Source organism: Hippopotamus amphibius, chromosome 11 (genome assembly GCF_030028045.1).
Source record: "Hippopotamus amphibius kiboko isolate mHipAmp2 chromosome 11, mHipAmp2.hap2, whole genome shotgun sequence".
Classification (NCBI taxonomy): Eukaryota; Metazoa; Chordata; class Mammalia; order Artiodactyla; family Hippopotamidae; genus Hippopotamus; species Hippopotamus amphibius.
Genome location: NC_080196.1, coordinates 39906076 through 39920467, shown reverse-complemented (window position 1 = coordinate 39920467; position 14392 = coordinate 39906076). Strand labels below are relative to the sequence as shown.

General features: G+C 51.7%; 1 protein-coding gene across 1 annotated transcript; it reads left to right on the top strand.

Moving 5' to 3' along the window:
* The first annotated feature begins 1198 nt into the window (after window positions 1-1198).
* On the top strand, window positions 1199-13157 carry PI16 (peptidase inhibitor 16). Its single transcript, XM_057698013.1, has 7 exons — window positions 1199-1424; window positions 5493-5717; window positions 7541-7650; window positions 7930-8018; window positions 8646-9323; window positions 9535-9674; window positions 11699-13157. Exons 1-6 carry the CDS (start codon window positions 1254-1256, stop codon window positions 9654-9656), a joined length of 1395 nt encoding a protein of 464 aa, XP_057553996.1. The 5' UTR covers window positions 1199-1253; the 3' UTR covers window positions 9657-9674; window positions 11699-13157.
* Window positions 13158-14392: the final 1235 nt, after the last annotated feature.

Below are 14392 nucleotides of genomic sequence, written 5' to 3'. Positions count from 1 at the left end.
CTTGGTCGGGGAACTAAGATTCCACATGCTGCGAGGCAACTAAGCCCGTGCAACACAACTAGAGAGAAGCCTGCATGCTGCAACGGAGAGCCTGTGCGCCACAGTGAAAGATCTCACATGCCACAATGAAGATTCTGCATGCTGCAGCTAAGACCTGACACAGCCAGAAATTAATTTTCAAAATAATATTTTAAAAAATTTTTTAACAAACAAACAAACAAAAGGATCCCAGCCAAACTCAAAGAGTACTGGTTCCAGCTTCCTACCTCGAAAGGCCAAGACCTTGGTCCCTGCCCTTGCATGGTCGTTACAATGCAAGTTCTCGGCCACTAGGCCTATTTCCCTTCCAATACACTCCCCTCAGAGCTCCCGCTACATCAGCTCACTCACACTCTGTTTTTCTGCTCTCTCTTGATTTCAAAAACAGACACATTCTATTTTCTATATATTCAGAGCAGGAAGTGTCCCAGCATCCCAATTTCAAATGAGCAACTCAAGCACATGCATTCATGGAGGATACATGGAAGCTATGATGTTATCCATAGTGAAAAGTCCTATTCCAAGGCTGGGTGGTTGTTTTCTACTGTTACTGAGGGCCTACTCTGTGTCAGATACTGTTCTAGGTCCTTTATATATATTTGATCTGATTTAATCCTCCTTCCAGCTCCATGAGGTAGGTACTATTACTGTCACTGGTTCAGTTGAGAAAACTGCCAAAAACACAGCTAGAGAAGGAACAAAGCCAGGATTCAGACTTAGGTTGGCCCAACCTTCACCAAATACATCTTGTCTTCCTCCATCCTTCCACACGCCACTTGTACCTTCTTCATCTTGCCCAGTCCACTGGGGGTAGGGTCTGTGTGATTTCCTTCCTGTTATCTGTCCTCAGCACCCAGTGGGTGTGACCTGGGGTGCAAGCAGTCGTCGCAGAGGTTATTGTGATTTTGCCCCTGGATGACCTGTCCACAACTCAGGAGGGACTTCAGAACTCACACAGCTCTTGGCCTGAGCCCCCGTTACCGAGAGAAACGAGGCTTTGGCCAAGGACTCTGAGGGGAGATAAATGCTGGGAGTGGACTCAATTCTGGTCGAGACCCAAGCACCCAGCCCTCCCCGAGACATTGTTTGAGCCGGGCCAGGCCTCCAGACACAGCCCCTCCCGCCCGCCCCAGCCAGGGTGGTGCTTGTGTGGGAAGGACTTTAAATCCAGCTGCCAGACCCCTGAATGGGAGAGGCGGAGAGGACTGGCCACCATGCACAGCTTCTGCAGCCTCCTGGCCCTTCTGCTGCCGCTGCTGCTACTACTGGGGGCCACCACGGGCCCCGCTGGAGCCCTCAGTGAGGATGAAAAACACGTGATGGTGGAGCTGCACAACATCTACCGAGGCCAGGTGTCCCCACCGGCTGCCAACATGCTACAAATGGTAAGTGTGGCCAGGGCCCCACCGACCATCAGAGTCCCTGATGTTGTAGAATTCACAGGCCCCCATAAGCAGCCTCATTATACAGATGAGGAAACTGAGGCTCAGAGAGACTTGCTGGTCCCTCACGGGCTTGCACGTCCCACAGCTGGTAGAGCGGTCCCACAGATTCCCAATCCAATGACCCCTTCCCAACACTTCCCAAAGTGCATGGGACCTGGGAGGGGGAATACAGGAAGTTTCTAACACCTTGGTGAAACGATCTTTCAGATGCCTTCCAAGGAGATGAGAAGAAAAAACAGGGCCGCGGGATGGGTCCCAGCACCCAGGATAGGGGGGATGTACTAAGGAGGTGGGGTGAGAACAGGAACCGGAAGCAGAGAGGGCTCTGGATCACACAGATCAAAATCTGTCTCGACTACCCACAAGACCTGTAGTTTGGGGTGAGTCCCTTAACCTAGTAAGGACCCTCAGTTTCCCATCTGTAAAATGGGGTCATAATTAGAGCTACATAAATATCAACATGGACTGAATCTCACAGATATAATATTGTAATGGGGGAAAACAAAAGCTCAAAAAAATATACATACGTATATTTTTAACATTAGGGTATATTTATGTGAGGTTTAAAAACATGTAAAAAAGTACTGTTGTATTACTGGTGGAGGACATACGCAGATGGACATACCTACAGATGACAGAAGCCAGATTTGGGGCAGTGGTTACCACTGTCAGAGAGGGGGAGTTATTTGATGGCAGGGTTAAGGGCAGGATGTTTGTGCTCAGGATTAAAAGAGATAAAGTGAGAAATTCACCCCCTTCCTGCCCTCCCTGAGGACTAGACTGGCCCATCTTCTCCAGTCACTCTTAGGTGAGGGGCAGTGTCCAGGGATCCCCTAGCTGGTGCCTGAGAGCAAGGTTGCACCAGGGGTCCAAGACCAGAGTTCTAACAGCTTTATCCAATCTAGTGAAATGACTCTGGGTGGACCCTTTACCTTCAAAGGCCTCTGTTTCCTGATCACATGGCGTTGGTAATGCCTGCCCTGAGGGTCAGACAGGATGACCTGTGAGAAAGATCTAGGAAGGGCTCCGCAAGTGCACACAGCACCACCCTGCACAGCCCTGTCAGCCTTGGCAACCAGGAACTGCAGACAAAAAACTAAGAGCCCCAAATGCTGGTACCAGCTCTGCCAACAGTTCCACAGTTGAGGCCTGGAACTCATTGTTGGGCCTCAGTTTCCCCATCTGTAGGTGCCTGATGCCCTACAGTCTTACTGGCTGAGGCTGGGGGATAGACAGGCTGGGAGCTGCTTTGTGGACAGAGGTGGACCTCAGGAGTGGGGCAACATTCTAGGAAGCAGTTCAGATATTAACGGGATATGCTGCTGCCGGGTAGGAAGTGATCTGAGGAGGGGGAGGTAAGGCTGGACTGGGACACCAGGATAACTTTGGGACAAGGTTTAGGCTCAGCTTCAGCAGTGATAAACACAGAGACTCTGGAGTCAGATGGCCTGGGTTCAAATCTTGACTTTGCCATTTGTTAGCTGTGTGGCCTCAGCCAAGTTACTTAACCTCTCTGTGCCCCAGCTGTTAATCAGGGATGGTAACACTACAATAACTCTCTTATAGGGTGGTTGTAAGGATGAAATGAGTGACTATGTGTAAAGCACTTAGAACAGTGCCTGGCACACAGTAAGTGCTTAATTAGTGTTTGATAACAAAAAGAGGGAATGGATCCAGGGTAAGGCACGTGGGGTTATCACGTACTCTTCTCTCTCTCTCAGCCTCTAAGTCTAATCATCACCACTTTTACCTCCCAGAAGGTTCAATTTTTCTTAATCCCATCTCCCCGCGCCCCTGCACCATCTTTTTGACACAACCCTGGTTCAGTCTTTCATTTCTTTTCCCACGGACTTCTAAAACAGCCTCTACCTGCTTCCCCAGCCTTTGGCCTCGGCTACCAGAATGGATGATCCAACACACTGGCCTGACCCTGCTCAAACCCTTCCAGGCTCCCATTGGCTCCCTGCTGCCTCCAGATAAAGTTCCAGCTCCTGAGAAGCCTTGCTCTACGTGTCTGGCCCCGCCTACCTCTGCAGCCTCCTTTCCTGCACACTTTGTGCTTCAGTAACCCTAGCAGCTTGTCTTCCCCACCAAAATGTTGTTTCCCACCTCCATGCCTTTGCTCGTGTTTTGCCTTCTGCTCAGGATGCCTTTCCCCTTTCCACCTGGCCAATACCTCATCTTTTAACACGTGGCTTAATGTCTCCTTCTCCGTCCTCAGGTTGAGCTAAACGGCCCCCTTTCGGTGCCCCTATACTACCCATCGCATATCTGTCAGTTACCACATGGTGGCCCAATTAACAGTTTATGACACTGGGAACTTGGACTTCTTAGTCCTTGCTGTCGCCCCAGGGCTGGCACAGTGCCCAGGACTGTTGACTGAATGAGTGAGTGAGTGGGTGGATGAATGGACTTGCTTTCAGATGGTGACCAAGTGACCAATGTGGGGGGGGGGTGCCGTGACTCGTGAACCTCCACAGGGGTCTACAGACAACTGAGAAGCCTTAAGACCCACAGAAATGACTCTCTAACGGTGGGACTCCAGGCATCCAGTCAGGATGGTAATTACAGCCGAGCTCTGTAGGGCAGATGGCTTTAAACAGGGCTGTGTCTCAGTCATCGCCAGCTGACAAATGTCTGTTGAGCACCTGCTCTGAGCCAGTACTGTGCCAGACACCCTGAAGGAGCCTACAGTCTAGTTTGGGGCCCTGAAGGGCATCCCAGACACGCTGGGCCTGGTCCCCAGCACCCTGCCCCTTTTCCGTTCCCTATCCTCCACTACTACCAGTTTGAGAAAGCCTCAGGGATCAGTGACTTGGGACAGAAATGCCCAGAGAGGAAAAAGAATTCACCTGAGTTTACAGCAGTGGGGCTATCCCAGCCCAGTGTTCCCATCCACACCCCAGACAGCTGTTCCTGAGAACCTTGGGGGGGTGGGCAGGGGGAGTGGGTATGGCCACACAGCCCCCTTCCCTCAGGGTCACCCAAGCTCTTGGTGCTTTATGGCCTGTCTGGCTCCTGCAGCTGGCAGGGGCCCCCGGAGGGTGGAGTAAGAGTTGCTGCCAGGCCATCCATTTCTAGGAAAGGCCAAGGACAAAGTTTAATGGGATCCAGGCCTCCCTCCTCAATCCTTTGGTCAGATGCCTTTGTTAATCCCTCTTCCCACCCATACTGGGCCTGACCTCTCAGCCAGGGACACAGGACCTCAGAGGCCCCCTAACCTGAAATGTCCTCTTCCACCATCTCACCTTAGGTCCCCACTGGAGAACACTGCCTTTGCGACCTGACAGCTCTTTCGGCCACCAAGGCTCTGAAAATAGGCCTTGCAGCGAGGGTCACACAGACACACTTAATTTTCTTGGGGAAGGGGTTGTCCAGTTGACAAGAGAGCAGTTGGGAGGGCAGCCTGGAGCTGGTAAAGCCATGGAGGCTGGGCTACCCCAAGGGGAAAGTGGGAGCTTAAAGGGAGTTGCTGCCCCCTCAAGTCAGATTTCCAGTGGGTGGGTAGAGGAAGCGGAATGGCTGAATAAGCAACCCAGCCCGGGACCATCAGACATCTTGTGTGCTTCAGAACAGTTCAGGCAGCCCTGGCAGGGGCATCACCACATACCTTTCACATAGAATGATACTAGTATTAATTTATAATCCCACCGTCAAAAACATCATCTCATTGATTCTTCCCAAAGTCCTATGCCAGTTCATAAAGTTAGGCAATGTCTGCAACCACACAGCTGATGAATGGTCCCAAGTTCGGCTAACTCCATGGGCTGGGGTGGCACCCTCCCACTCCCCACAGAAGCCCACCGCGAGCAGAGCAGTGTTCCAGGTCACGGCCACGAGTCACCCCACAAGGAGGTCTTCGGCCTCCAGAGGCCCCCCAGGACCCCCTCAACCTTCTTTTCTGATCCCCACCCCGTTGCGGGCATCCTCACCTCCCTCTCCCACCCTCCTTTCCCGCCTCCACTGAGCCTGAGGCGTCCTCACCTTCCTCCGCAATCTGCCCCGCAGAGGTGGGACGAGGAGCTGGCCGCCTTCGCCAAGGCCTACGCGCAGCAGTGCGTGTGGGGCCACAACAAGGAGCGCGGGCGGCGCGGCGAGAACCTGTTCGCCATCACGGGCGAGGAGGACCTGGACGTGCCGCTGGCCATGGAGGAGTGGCATCACGAGCGCGAGCACTACAACCTCAGCGCCGCCACCTGCGCCGCCGGCCAGATGTGCGGCCACTACACGCAGGTGCGAGGATGGGCGGGGGGGCGGGGCCACACGGCAATGGGCAGGTCCGGGCGGGGCCACCTCTCCCTTCAGAGCCCTGGAGTCCGTAAGCCCCACTTTCATCCTTCATAAAAGTCGTCTCTCCACGGCAATTCATGTGCTGTCCAGGCCCCCAACGAAGTCTGCTTCTCAGACTGCCTAAACCATTTTCAGTTGCCTCTTTAAAAATCACAGTGTTTTGAAAACCTAGGCCGCCCCTCTTGGCCTCCTGGCCCTGAAGGGACCGGAGTTAGGTGTCCCAGAGCCTTTTTCCTGGAGGGTAGTTACTGTGCCAGTCGATCCTGATGGAGCTCTAAGCAGTCCTGTCCTCTGGCCTAGGTTACACACAGCTGTTTGCCCCAGCAGTAAAGCTCTCCCCGACGCGTTCTGTCTTCTCTCTCACTGTCCCTCTTGTCATTTCTCAGGGTGTCTAAGTTGCTGCTTCAATGCTGCCAGAGACTGATAAAGCAAATACACAATTTTTCTCTTGCCTTTAAATACTACAGGCAAAATAAAAGAGCAAACTGTCACCAAGTGAAGGTCTCAGAGAGCCTTCTGAGAGCATTTCCTACCTCTTGTAGTCACTCTGTGCTATGTCAGGGTTTTACTGCATTTTGAAAGTTTGAGTTTGCAGACAGGGGCATAGGGGTGTGTGTAGTGGAATTAACATTAGTGTTATTGAATTCTTTTTTTTTCTTTTCTCCTCGCAATGCTTATTTGTTGTTCAAACAATAACATGACAAATTTTAAAAAAAGAAAAAGGAAATGAACCAATCATCTTCCCACCCATATCTACCAGTTCCATTTTCCAGTGTTTCTTTCGGGAAGTACTTTTAGTGCTGATCTTTGAGAAGGAAATCCCAACATCACCCACCCAGATCAGGAAGTTGTGAGGCCCCAGCCCTCCCTGCCCCCTTCCCTCTGTTCCCTGCCACTTCTCACACACCCTGTACGTACATCCTCCTGCAGGCATTGTTGTCAGTGCCCAGCAGGAGTGGGGCTGCCCCACCTCCACCCCTGTGTTCTCTAAGGCTGAGTGCATGTGGACCCTGGGGTCATTTCTGCCTGGGAGTTGCTCAACAGTGGTACCTAAGGGAACCCTCGGCTGATTCAAGCATCAAGACCCCAATCCTGGGGGAGCTCTGCAGAATTAACAGCGAGATCCTGATCTCACAACAAAAAACTGGCCTCAGTTTGAGTGACTCCTGGGCAGACTGGGCCTAGAAATAGCAAAGGGAGGCTATATTGGCTTGTCTCTCAGCCAATGGCAGCGCACAAAGGTTGTTTTGACTTTTTAAAATTTATACTTAAGACAGAACTGCTACCAGTTAGGAGGCCCACACTTAGAAGTGGCAGAGCAGATCCCTGCTTACTTGTGATTTGGGGGGAAGTTTTACTTCCCAAAAGGCTCCTCCTGTCCCCTTCCTTGGCCTTTGCTTATCGCTGATGTTTAAGATTCTCCCATTTGAGATTCATACCTTTGTTACATCCCTTGTTTAAAATGCAAGGGCCTGTAGGAAGAGCCCACAGGAAGAATTCATGAGGGTCTATCAAAGCGGAAGGTTTTCAAAGGGAGAGAGTCCTGTGAAATAGTGTGTGTGGTTCGTAGAGGAGAGTAGGCTGCTTGGGACAAATTTCCCCCCAAACCCCCTGTTCAGAGTTTTGTCCTGAAGCTGTGTGTTCTCAGGGACGTGGATGTTACATATAGGGTTCCTCCTCTCCTCACTCACAGAAGGCTGATGTAGAGAGACACTAGCCAGGAGCCATCTTGCCCAGGCTAAAATGTTGGGTTTGCCCTCCTGCAGGTGGTCTGGGCCAAGACAGAGAGGATTGGCTGTGGCGCCCACTTCTGTGAGAAGCTCCAGGGCGTTGAGGAGACCAATATCTACTTGCTGGTTTGCAACTATGAGCCCCCGTGAGCGGCGAGGAAGCCCTGGGGAAAGGGGCGGGCAGAGCCAAGGGGAGGGCTGAGCCGGACACAGTCTGAGGAGGAGGAAGGGGGCCAGTCTGGGGTCCATACCCTACATCCTTGGGGGAGCTGAGGGTGCCCATGGCTGCCTGCTCTCATTGGCCCAGCAAGTTAGTTTAGGGCAAGACCGACCCTGGGAGCACTTCCGGACTAGCGTGTGTATGAGGGATAGGGACGGGTTGGCAGGGACCCCTCTCCCCCCAGCATCCTCCTCTCCTCCTGCAGGGGGAATGTGAAGGGGCAGAGGCCCTACCAGGAGGGGACTCCGTGCTCCCAATGTCCCTTGGGCTACCGCTGTGAAAACTCCTTGTGTGGTGAGTGTGGGGCGGGGTGGAGTGCCGGGAGGAAGGTGAGGCAGGAGACGCCTACTGCATAGTCTAGAGCCTTCCGTGGCTCCAGAGCTGTGCATGGGCCGGGCGGGGGGGGGGACCCTCAGCGGCCCCCACCCCATGCAGGTTCCCAAGCCCACTCTGCCCACTTTGCCCTCCTTGCACACCACCTTTGGCGCCCTGGCATTCCAAGTGACCAGCTCTCTACCCTCCAAGCAGAGGGTGGAGGAGCGTCGGGGGCTCCTGAGCGTGGGGGGACTGGGGGTGGGGGTGGGGGTCGTGGCCAGGTGGGTGGTCAGAGGGACTCCAGTAGCTGGGCCTGCGACTCGACGGGTGGTTAGGAACAGGAATCCGGTGGGAGAAATACCCTGAAAAAATGTAAGTGTAAGTGTAGAGGGGGAAGACTTGGACAAGAAGGTGGATGGAGGGGCAACTGTCAGTCACAAGAAATAACACGTATTATCAATGAGGGACGTGTTCGCTGGAGAGGAGGTGTGCATGTGTGTTTGTGTGTCTTTGTAGGACATTTGGTCACCTCACCTTGATTGCGTGGGGTGAGGGATGCAGGGTCCTGCTTGCAGCACTAATGCCAGGCCTTGTCTCTCTTATCAGAACCCATCAGAGGCCCAGAAGAGGGTCAGGATTTGCCTTACCTGGTAACTGAGGACCCATCTTCCCTGGCAACAGAAGCCTCAGGCTCTAGGATAGAGGGTATCACTTCTTCCTTAGCAACGGAACCTCCGTCCTTATTGGTAACAGAGGTCTTAGGCTCCCTGGCAACAAAGGCTCTACCTGCTGTAGAAACCAAGGCCCCATCTTCCTTATTAATAGAAGACTCCTCTTCCATGGCAACAGAGGCTCCACCTTCCTTAGCAACTGAGGTCCCTTCCTTTTTGGCAACTCATGGCCCGCTCTCCTTCGATGAAAGGCCAGCTACCTTCCCCAAATCGACCCATGATCCTACCCCCAAATCGGCAGACAAAGAGGCCAGCAACACAAGAATGCCCTCCAGGAGCCCAGAGAGTACTCTGCACCCTGAGATGTCCTTGACGGGGACATGGGAGCTGCTACCCCGCTCCCAGAAGGAGGGTGAGGCTGAGGCCGAGTTGCCTCATTCCCGTGAGATCTTGGCCTCAGTTTTTCCAGCCCAGGACAAGCCAGGTGAGCCGCAGGCCACACTGGAGCACAAGGGGCACACCTCCTCCAAGTCCCTGTCCAACTCCCCCAATGCCTCTGCCACCGCTAACGCCATGGGTGGGCGTACCCTGGCCCTGCAGTCCTCCTTGCCAGGTAAGGCCTGTAGCGCCCATCCTACCTTCCCTCCTGGCTCCAGAATGTCAGCGCCTCTAGCATAGATGGTATGGGCAGGGTGGCGCATGCGCCCTCTGAGTGGGAGCTTCCTCCCTGGCTGCGGGGGCCCCCATGTGCATGCCTAGAAGGGTGGGTGGGAGGTCAGGTAGAGCTGCCTCCAGGCTGAGGCAAAGCCTCTCCCTTCCTGCAGGTGCAGAGGGCCCTGAAAAGCACGGCATCAAGTCAGGGTTGAACTCAAGCCCTGGGCACATCTGGGGCCTCCTCCTGGGACTGCTGCTACTGCCTCCCCTGGTGCTGGCTGGAATCTTCTGAAGGGGTCACCACTCAAAGGCAAGGCCTCATGGGGGGGACCCTGACCTCATGCCCACTCTGCATTGTCTTTCTCCAATAAGAGACCACAGTTTCTTGGAAGGTCCTCTCTGTGGCCCAGCAGCTCCCTTCATCCCAGCCAGACTCCAGGCCAGAGGCCTTGTGCCCTCAGACTGCCTTGACAGGGCCACCCGTGGCACTGCCCCAAGAGTGCCTCTGCCTTTGGGGAGGTCCACCCCTCAGCCAGCTGCACATTGTTCTGAGCAGTGTTCCTGTGGCCTCATGTGCCCACTCTCCAGTTGTCCTGTGGCCACAATCCTGCTCTTCCAGGAACAGAAGATCTCAGGGCTTCCAGTCCGCCCCTTCCAGTCCCCTGGCCTCCTTCTTGAGTCTGGGGCTATTTCCAGGAGTGTTTCCTGCCTTCCCAGGGTGAAGAGGTCAGCTGTCCTCCTGCCATCTCCCCCACCTTGTCCCCAGCCCCCCAAACAAGACGCATCTTGGCTGAAGCCCCTCTGGAAGGGAAAGGCTGCAGGGCACATGCCTCACCCACACACGTCTCTGGGAGCAGGGGGCCTGGCCGCTGCGAGCTCAGGTTGCTGCCCACTGACTGCATGTGTGTCTGGACCCCTTCTGTTCCTCCCATCTCAGTCTGGGGTGGGGGATGGCTGAGGACTCTGGGTGGGTCCCTGCCTGCCTGGCCTTGCGTTGTCTGCGTAGGCAAGGTAAGGGTTCTCCCTGAGTGTCCCCTCCCCTAACTTGCCCGTTTATCTGGGAAGGCACGTTGTGAGGGGGCAGATGAAAGACAAGCCCCATCCGAGAGGCGTTCTACAGGTGGGGTAGGCAGGGACCAGGGAAGGGATGCAGCCCCTGACTCCTGAATAAAAGCCTGTGTAAGAGGACCAGTCTCCATGCTTGTGAGGGGTTGGAGGGGCTAGGGAGGGCTCTTTGAAGGGGGCCCCGAGAGGCTCACCTCCTCCCCTACGGACCCATGGCAACTTTTCCCTCTCCTTCACACCCCTGCTCCCCCAAACACTCCATTTAGTTCTTTGAGGCACTTTTCTTTTCCTTCCTAACCCTCGCCCCCAAATCTTCAGGTAGCTGGCGGGAAGGGGATAGGTCCAACGTGAGGCCAAGGGTGCTCCGCTGACTATCCCAGCTCTGGGAGTAACCAGTGGAGACCTTCTGGGTTGATGACCCAGAATCAAGGAGTGCACGTCAGGCGTGGCTTTGCCAACCCCTGGTGCTCGGAGGACTCCTGAGAAAGGACCCTGGAGTCCCAGACACCGCCCAGGGAAGCACAGGATTGTCCTGAAGCACTGGGGGGCAGGAAAGCACAAGTGTGTGTGTAGGGCTAGCAACGGGAGGTGATGAGGGCAGCTCGGGATGCAGCTGGGGCTCCTGGGGAGGGGCAGTTAAACAGGAAGCATCCAAATCAGTCCAGGGCTGAGTGCTGTGTATGATAGGATATAATGTATCTCTATTAACGTGTAACTCCTATAACATAAAATCCACCCATTTAAAGTGTACCACTCAATGGTTTTTAGTGCATTCACAGGGTTGTGCAACCATCACAATTTCTGAACAATTTTATCACCCCAAACTGAAACCCCATACCTGTCATTAGTCACTTCCCATTTTCCCTCCACTCCTCCCTCCACGCCCTAAGCAACCACTAATCTAGTGTCTCTATGGTTTTGTCTGTTCTGCCATTTTGTAGAATTAGAATCATATAATATGTGGCCTTTTGTGTCTGGCTTCTTTCACTTAGCATATTTTCAAGGTTCACCCGCGTTGTGGCATGAGATAGTACTTCATTCCTTTTTATTAGCAGGTAATATTCCTTTGTATGGAATATACTTTATTTATCCATTCATCAACTGGTGGACACGGGTTGTTTCCAACATTTTGACTGTTATAATGCTGCTATAAACATTGATGAAAAGTTTTTGTGTGGCCATATGTCTTCATTTCTTTCGGGTACATACTAGCAGTGGTATCATATGGCAACTCTGGTTACATAGTAACTCTATGTTTAACTTTTTCAGGAACTGCCAGACTACTTTCCAAAGTGGCTGCACCATTTTACATTCCCACCAGCACCGTACAAGGGTTTCAGTTTCTCGCCATTACCAACACTTGTTATTGTCTGTCTTTTTTGATTAGAGCCCTTCTGGTGAGTGTGAAGTAGCATCCTGCTGTGGTTCTGACTTTCATTTCCCTGATGGCTAATGATGTTGAGCATCCTTCCCTGTGCTTAGTGGCCATCTGTGTATCTTCTCTGGAGAAATATCTACTCAAGTCTTGCCCATTTTTTAACTGGGTATTTGTCTTTTTATTATTGAGCTGTAGGAATTCTTTACATATTCTAGGTACAGCTCCCTTATCAGATATATGATTTGCACACATTTTCTCTCATTCTGTGGGTTGTCTTTTCAATTTTTCTTGATGATTTCCTTCAAACACAAAAAAATGTTAACTTTGATGACTCCCAACTTACTATTATTTTTGCTGTTGTTGCTTGTGCTTTTGGTGTTATATCTAAGAAACCATTGCCTAATCCGAGGTCAAGAAGATTTATGCCTATGTTTTAAGAGTTTTATAGTTAATTGTGTGAATTAAAGTGTGAATGTTTATTTCTGGACTTTCACATTCCATTGATTTATGTATCTATCTTTATGCTAATACCACACCATCCTGATTACTGTAGCATTGTAGTAAGTTTTGAAACTGGGAAGTGCAAGTCCTCCAACTTTTTTTTTTCAAGATTGTTTAGGCTATTCTAGGTCCCTTGAATTTCCATTTAATTTTAGGATCAGCTTGCCAAATTTCTGCAGAGAAGTCAGCTGAGATTTTGATAGGGATTCTGTAATCCACCACTTTAGCTACGTTAAGGCTGCCGACCCATGAACGTGGGGTATCTTTCCACTTATTTAGGTCTTCTTTACTTTCTTTCAACAATGTATTATAGTTTTCAAAATATAAGTTTTGTAATTCTTTTGTTAAATTTGTTCATAAGTATTTTACTAATTTTTATGCTATTGTAGATGAAATTGTTTCATTAATTTCATTTTTAGTTTGCTTGATTGCAAGTGTATAGAAATACAACTGATTTTTGTACATCAATTTTATATCCCACAACCTTGTTGAATTCATTTATTAGTCATAACAGTATTTTTAGTGGATTCCTTAGGCTTTTGAATACAAGATCATGTCATCTGCAGAGACAGTTTTACTTCTGTCTTTCTAACCCAGATGACATTTCATTTTCTTGCCTAATTGCCCTGGCTAGAGCCTCCAGTGCAGTGTTGAGTAACAGCAAGAGCAGAGCCTTGTCTTGTTCCTGATCTCGGGGAGCGGGGTGGGGAATGGTGTTTCACCATTTGGTATAATATTATGGGCTTTTTATAGATGCCATTTATTCAGGTGGAGGGAACGCTCTTCACTTTTTAGGTTTTTGAATGTTTTCATCATAAAGGGATGTTGAATTTTATTAAACACTTTTCCAGTGTCTATTGAGATGATCATGTGGTTTTGTTCCTTCTATGGACAGAATGTATCACATTAGTTGCTTTTCAGATGCTGACCCTGCGTGCCTTCCTGAGAGGGGAAGGGCGTCCCTCCCTTTGTGAGCCTGCCTTTTCAAGCTAGTCTCAAGTCCTATGAGGTGGTCAGGTGAGGTAGCCTCTGGGCAGAGCCAGACTGTGGAGGCCCTAACTCATCTTTCTCAGTGTTGGGGTGGGATCTGCCGGCCTCCTGCAAAAGCAAGAACACCAGTGTCCAGCCCTCAAGAAAACTGTCATATGAGAAAATCTATCTAAGACCAGCAGCAGGGATCTCTCTGGAAACTTTCTGGGGAAATAACAGAAGCCAAGACATGGTATCTCATATCAGGCAGGGCTGTGACAAATGGGCAGGGAGGGGATGAGAATGGGAGGGCATGTCCAAAAGGAGGGCAGGGGGTTGGCACTCTGAGGCCTCGGGGACCAGAGTGGGGCAGGTCTGCTCCCGCACTCTGCTGTGTGACTCCCAGGCATCTGGGCACTGGCACAGCAACAAGGGCTACAGCAGGGCCCTGCACAGACCACCACTGCCACCTCGGCTTCATCACAGGGGTCCCGAAAGGCCTGTCAGAGGACTTTCCAGCTTTGTCCATTGGAATTAGGTTTTCCAGGAGGGGAGGGCGGTGACTGGCTCCCCACAAGGTCATTCCCACTCCTGTCACCCCTCCTTTTGCTGACAGCTCAGCTCCTCACCCCTCTCACCCCTTACCCTCCCCCCCCCCCCAGCGCTGCCACCGCCCCCACTGATTCAACCCAATCTCCTTTCTCAGATAGGAACCTTGTAACTTTAGTTTCCAGGACTGAGAGGAAACATGCCAGGTGGTGCTTGGCGGTGGGGGCGGGGGAGGCTTCTGCCCTCAAAGAATGACAGGTCCAGGAAACAAAGGCAGCACTTACCATACACAATGTGTGCACCTGGATACTGAACTGAAAATGCTTAGGAACAAAACCTGTACTTTGCTCAACTAAACACTGAGACAGAGCATCAAAGGTGACTTTCTTGCTGTTTCTGGGTGGAATATTACCTGGGAAATGTAGTCAAGACCCCAAAATTCAGAAATCCCAGGGTATCACCTGGGAACGGCACTGCCTCTCCTCAGAGTGACTCGACAGGCCCACCCAGGCTGGCTCTTTATCTTGGTGACTTCTCCAAACACCTAGAAGGAGGTGGCTGTCAGA

Excerpts from the sequence above, each read along its gene's own strand:
- PI16 (XM_057698013.1), top strand. The coding sequence starts at position 1,254 with ATGCACAGCTTCTGCAGCCTCCTGGCCCTTCTGCTGCCGCTGCTGCTA. Across the intron at positions 5,718-7,540 it reads TGTGCGGCCACTACACGCAG|GTGGTCTGGGCCAAGACAGA; the intron begins GTGCGAGGATGG and ends GCCCTCCTGCAG. Across the intron at positions 7,651-7,929 it reads GTTTGCAACTATGAGCCCCC|GGGGAATGTGAAGGGGCAGA; the intron begins GTGAGCGGCGAG and ends CTCCTCCTGCAG.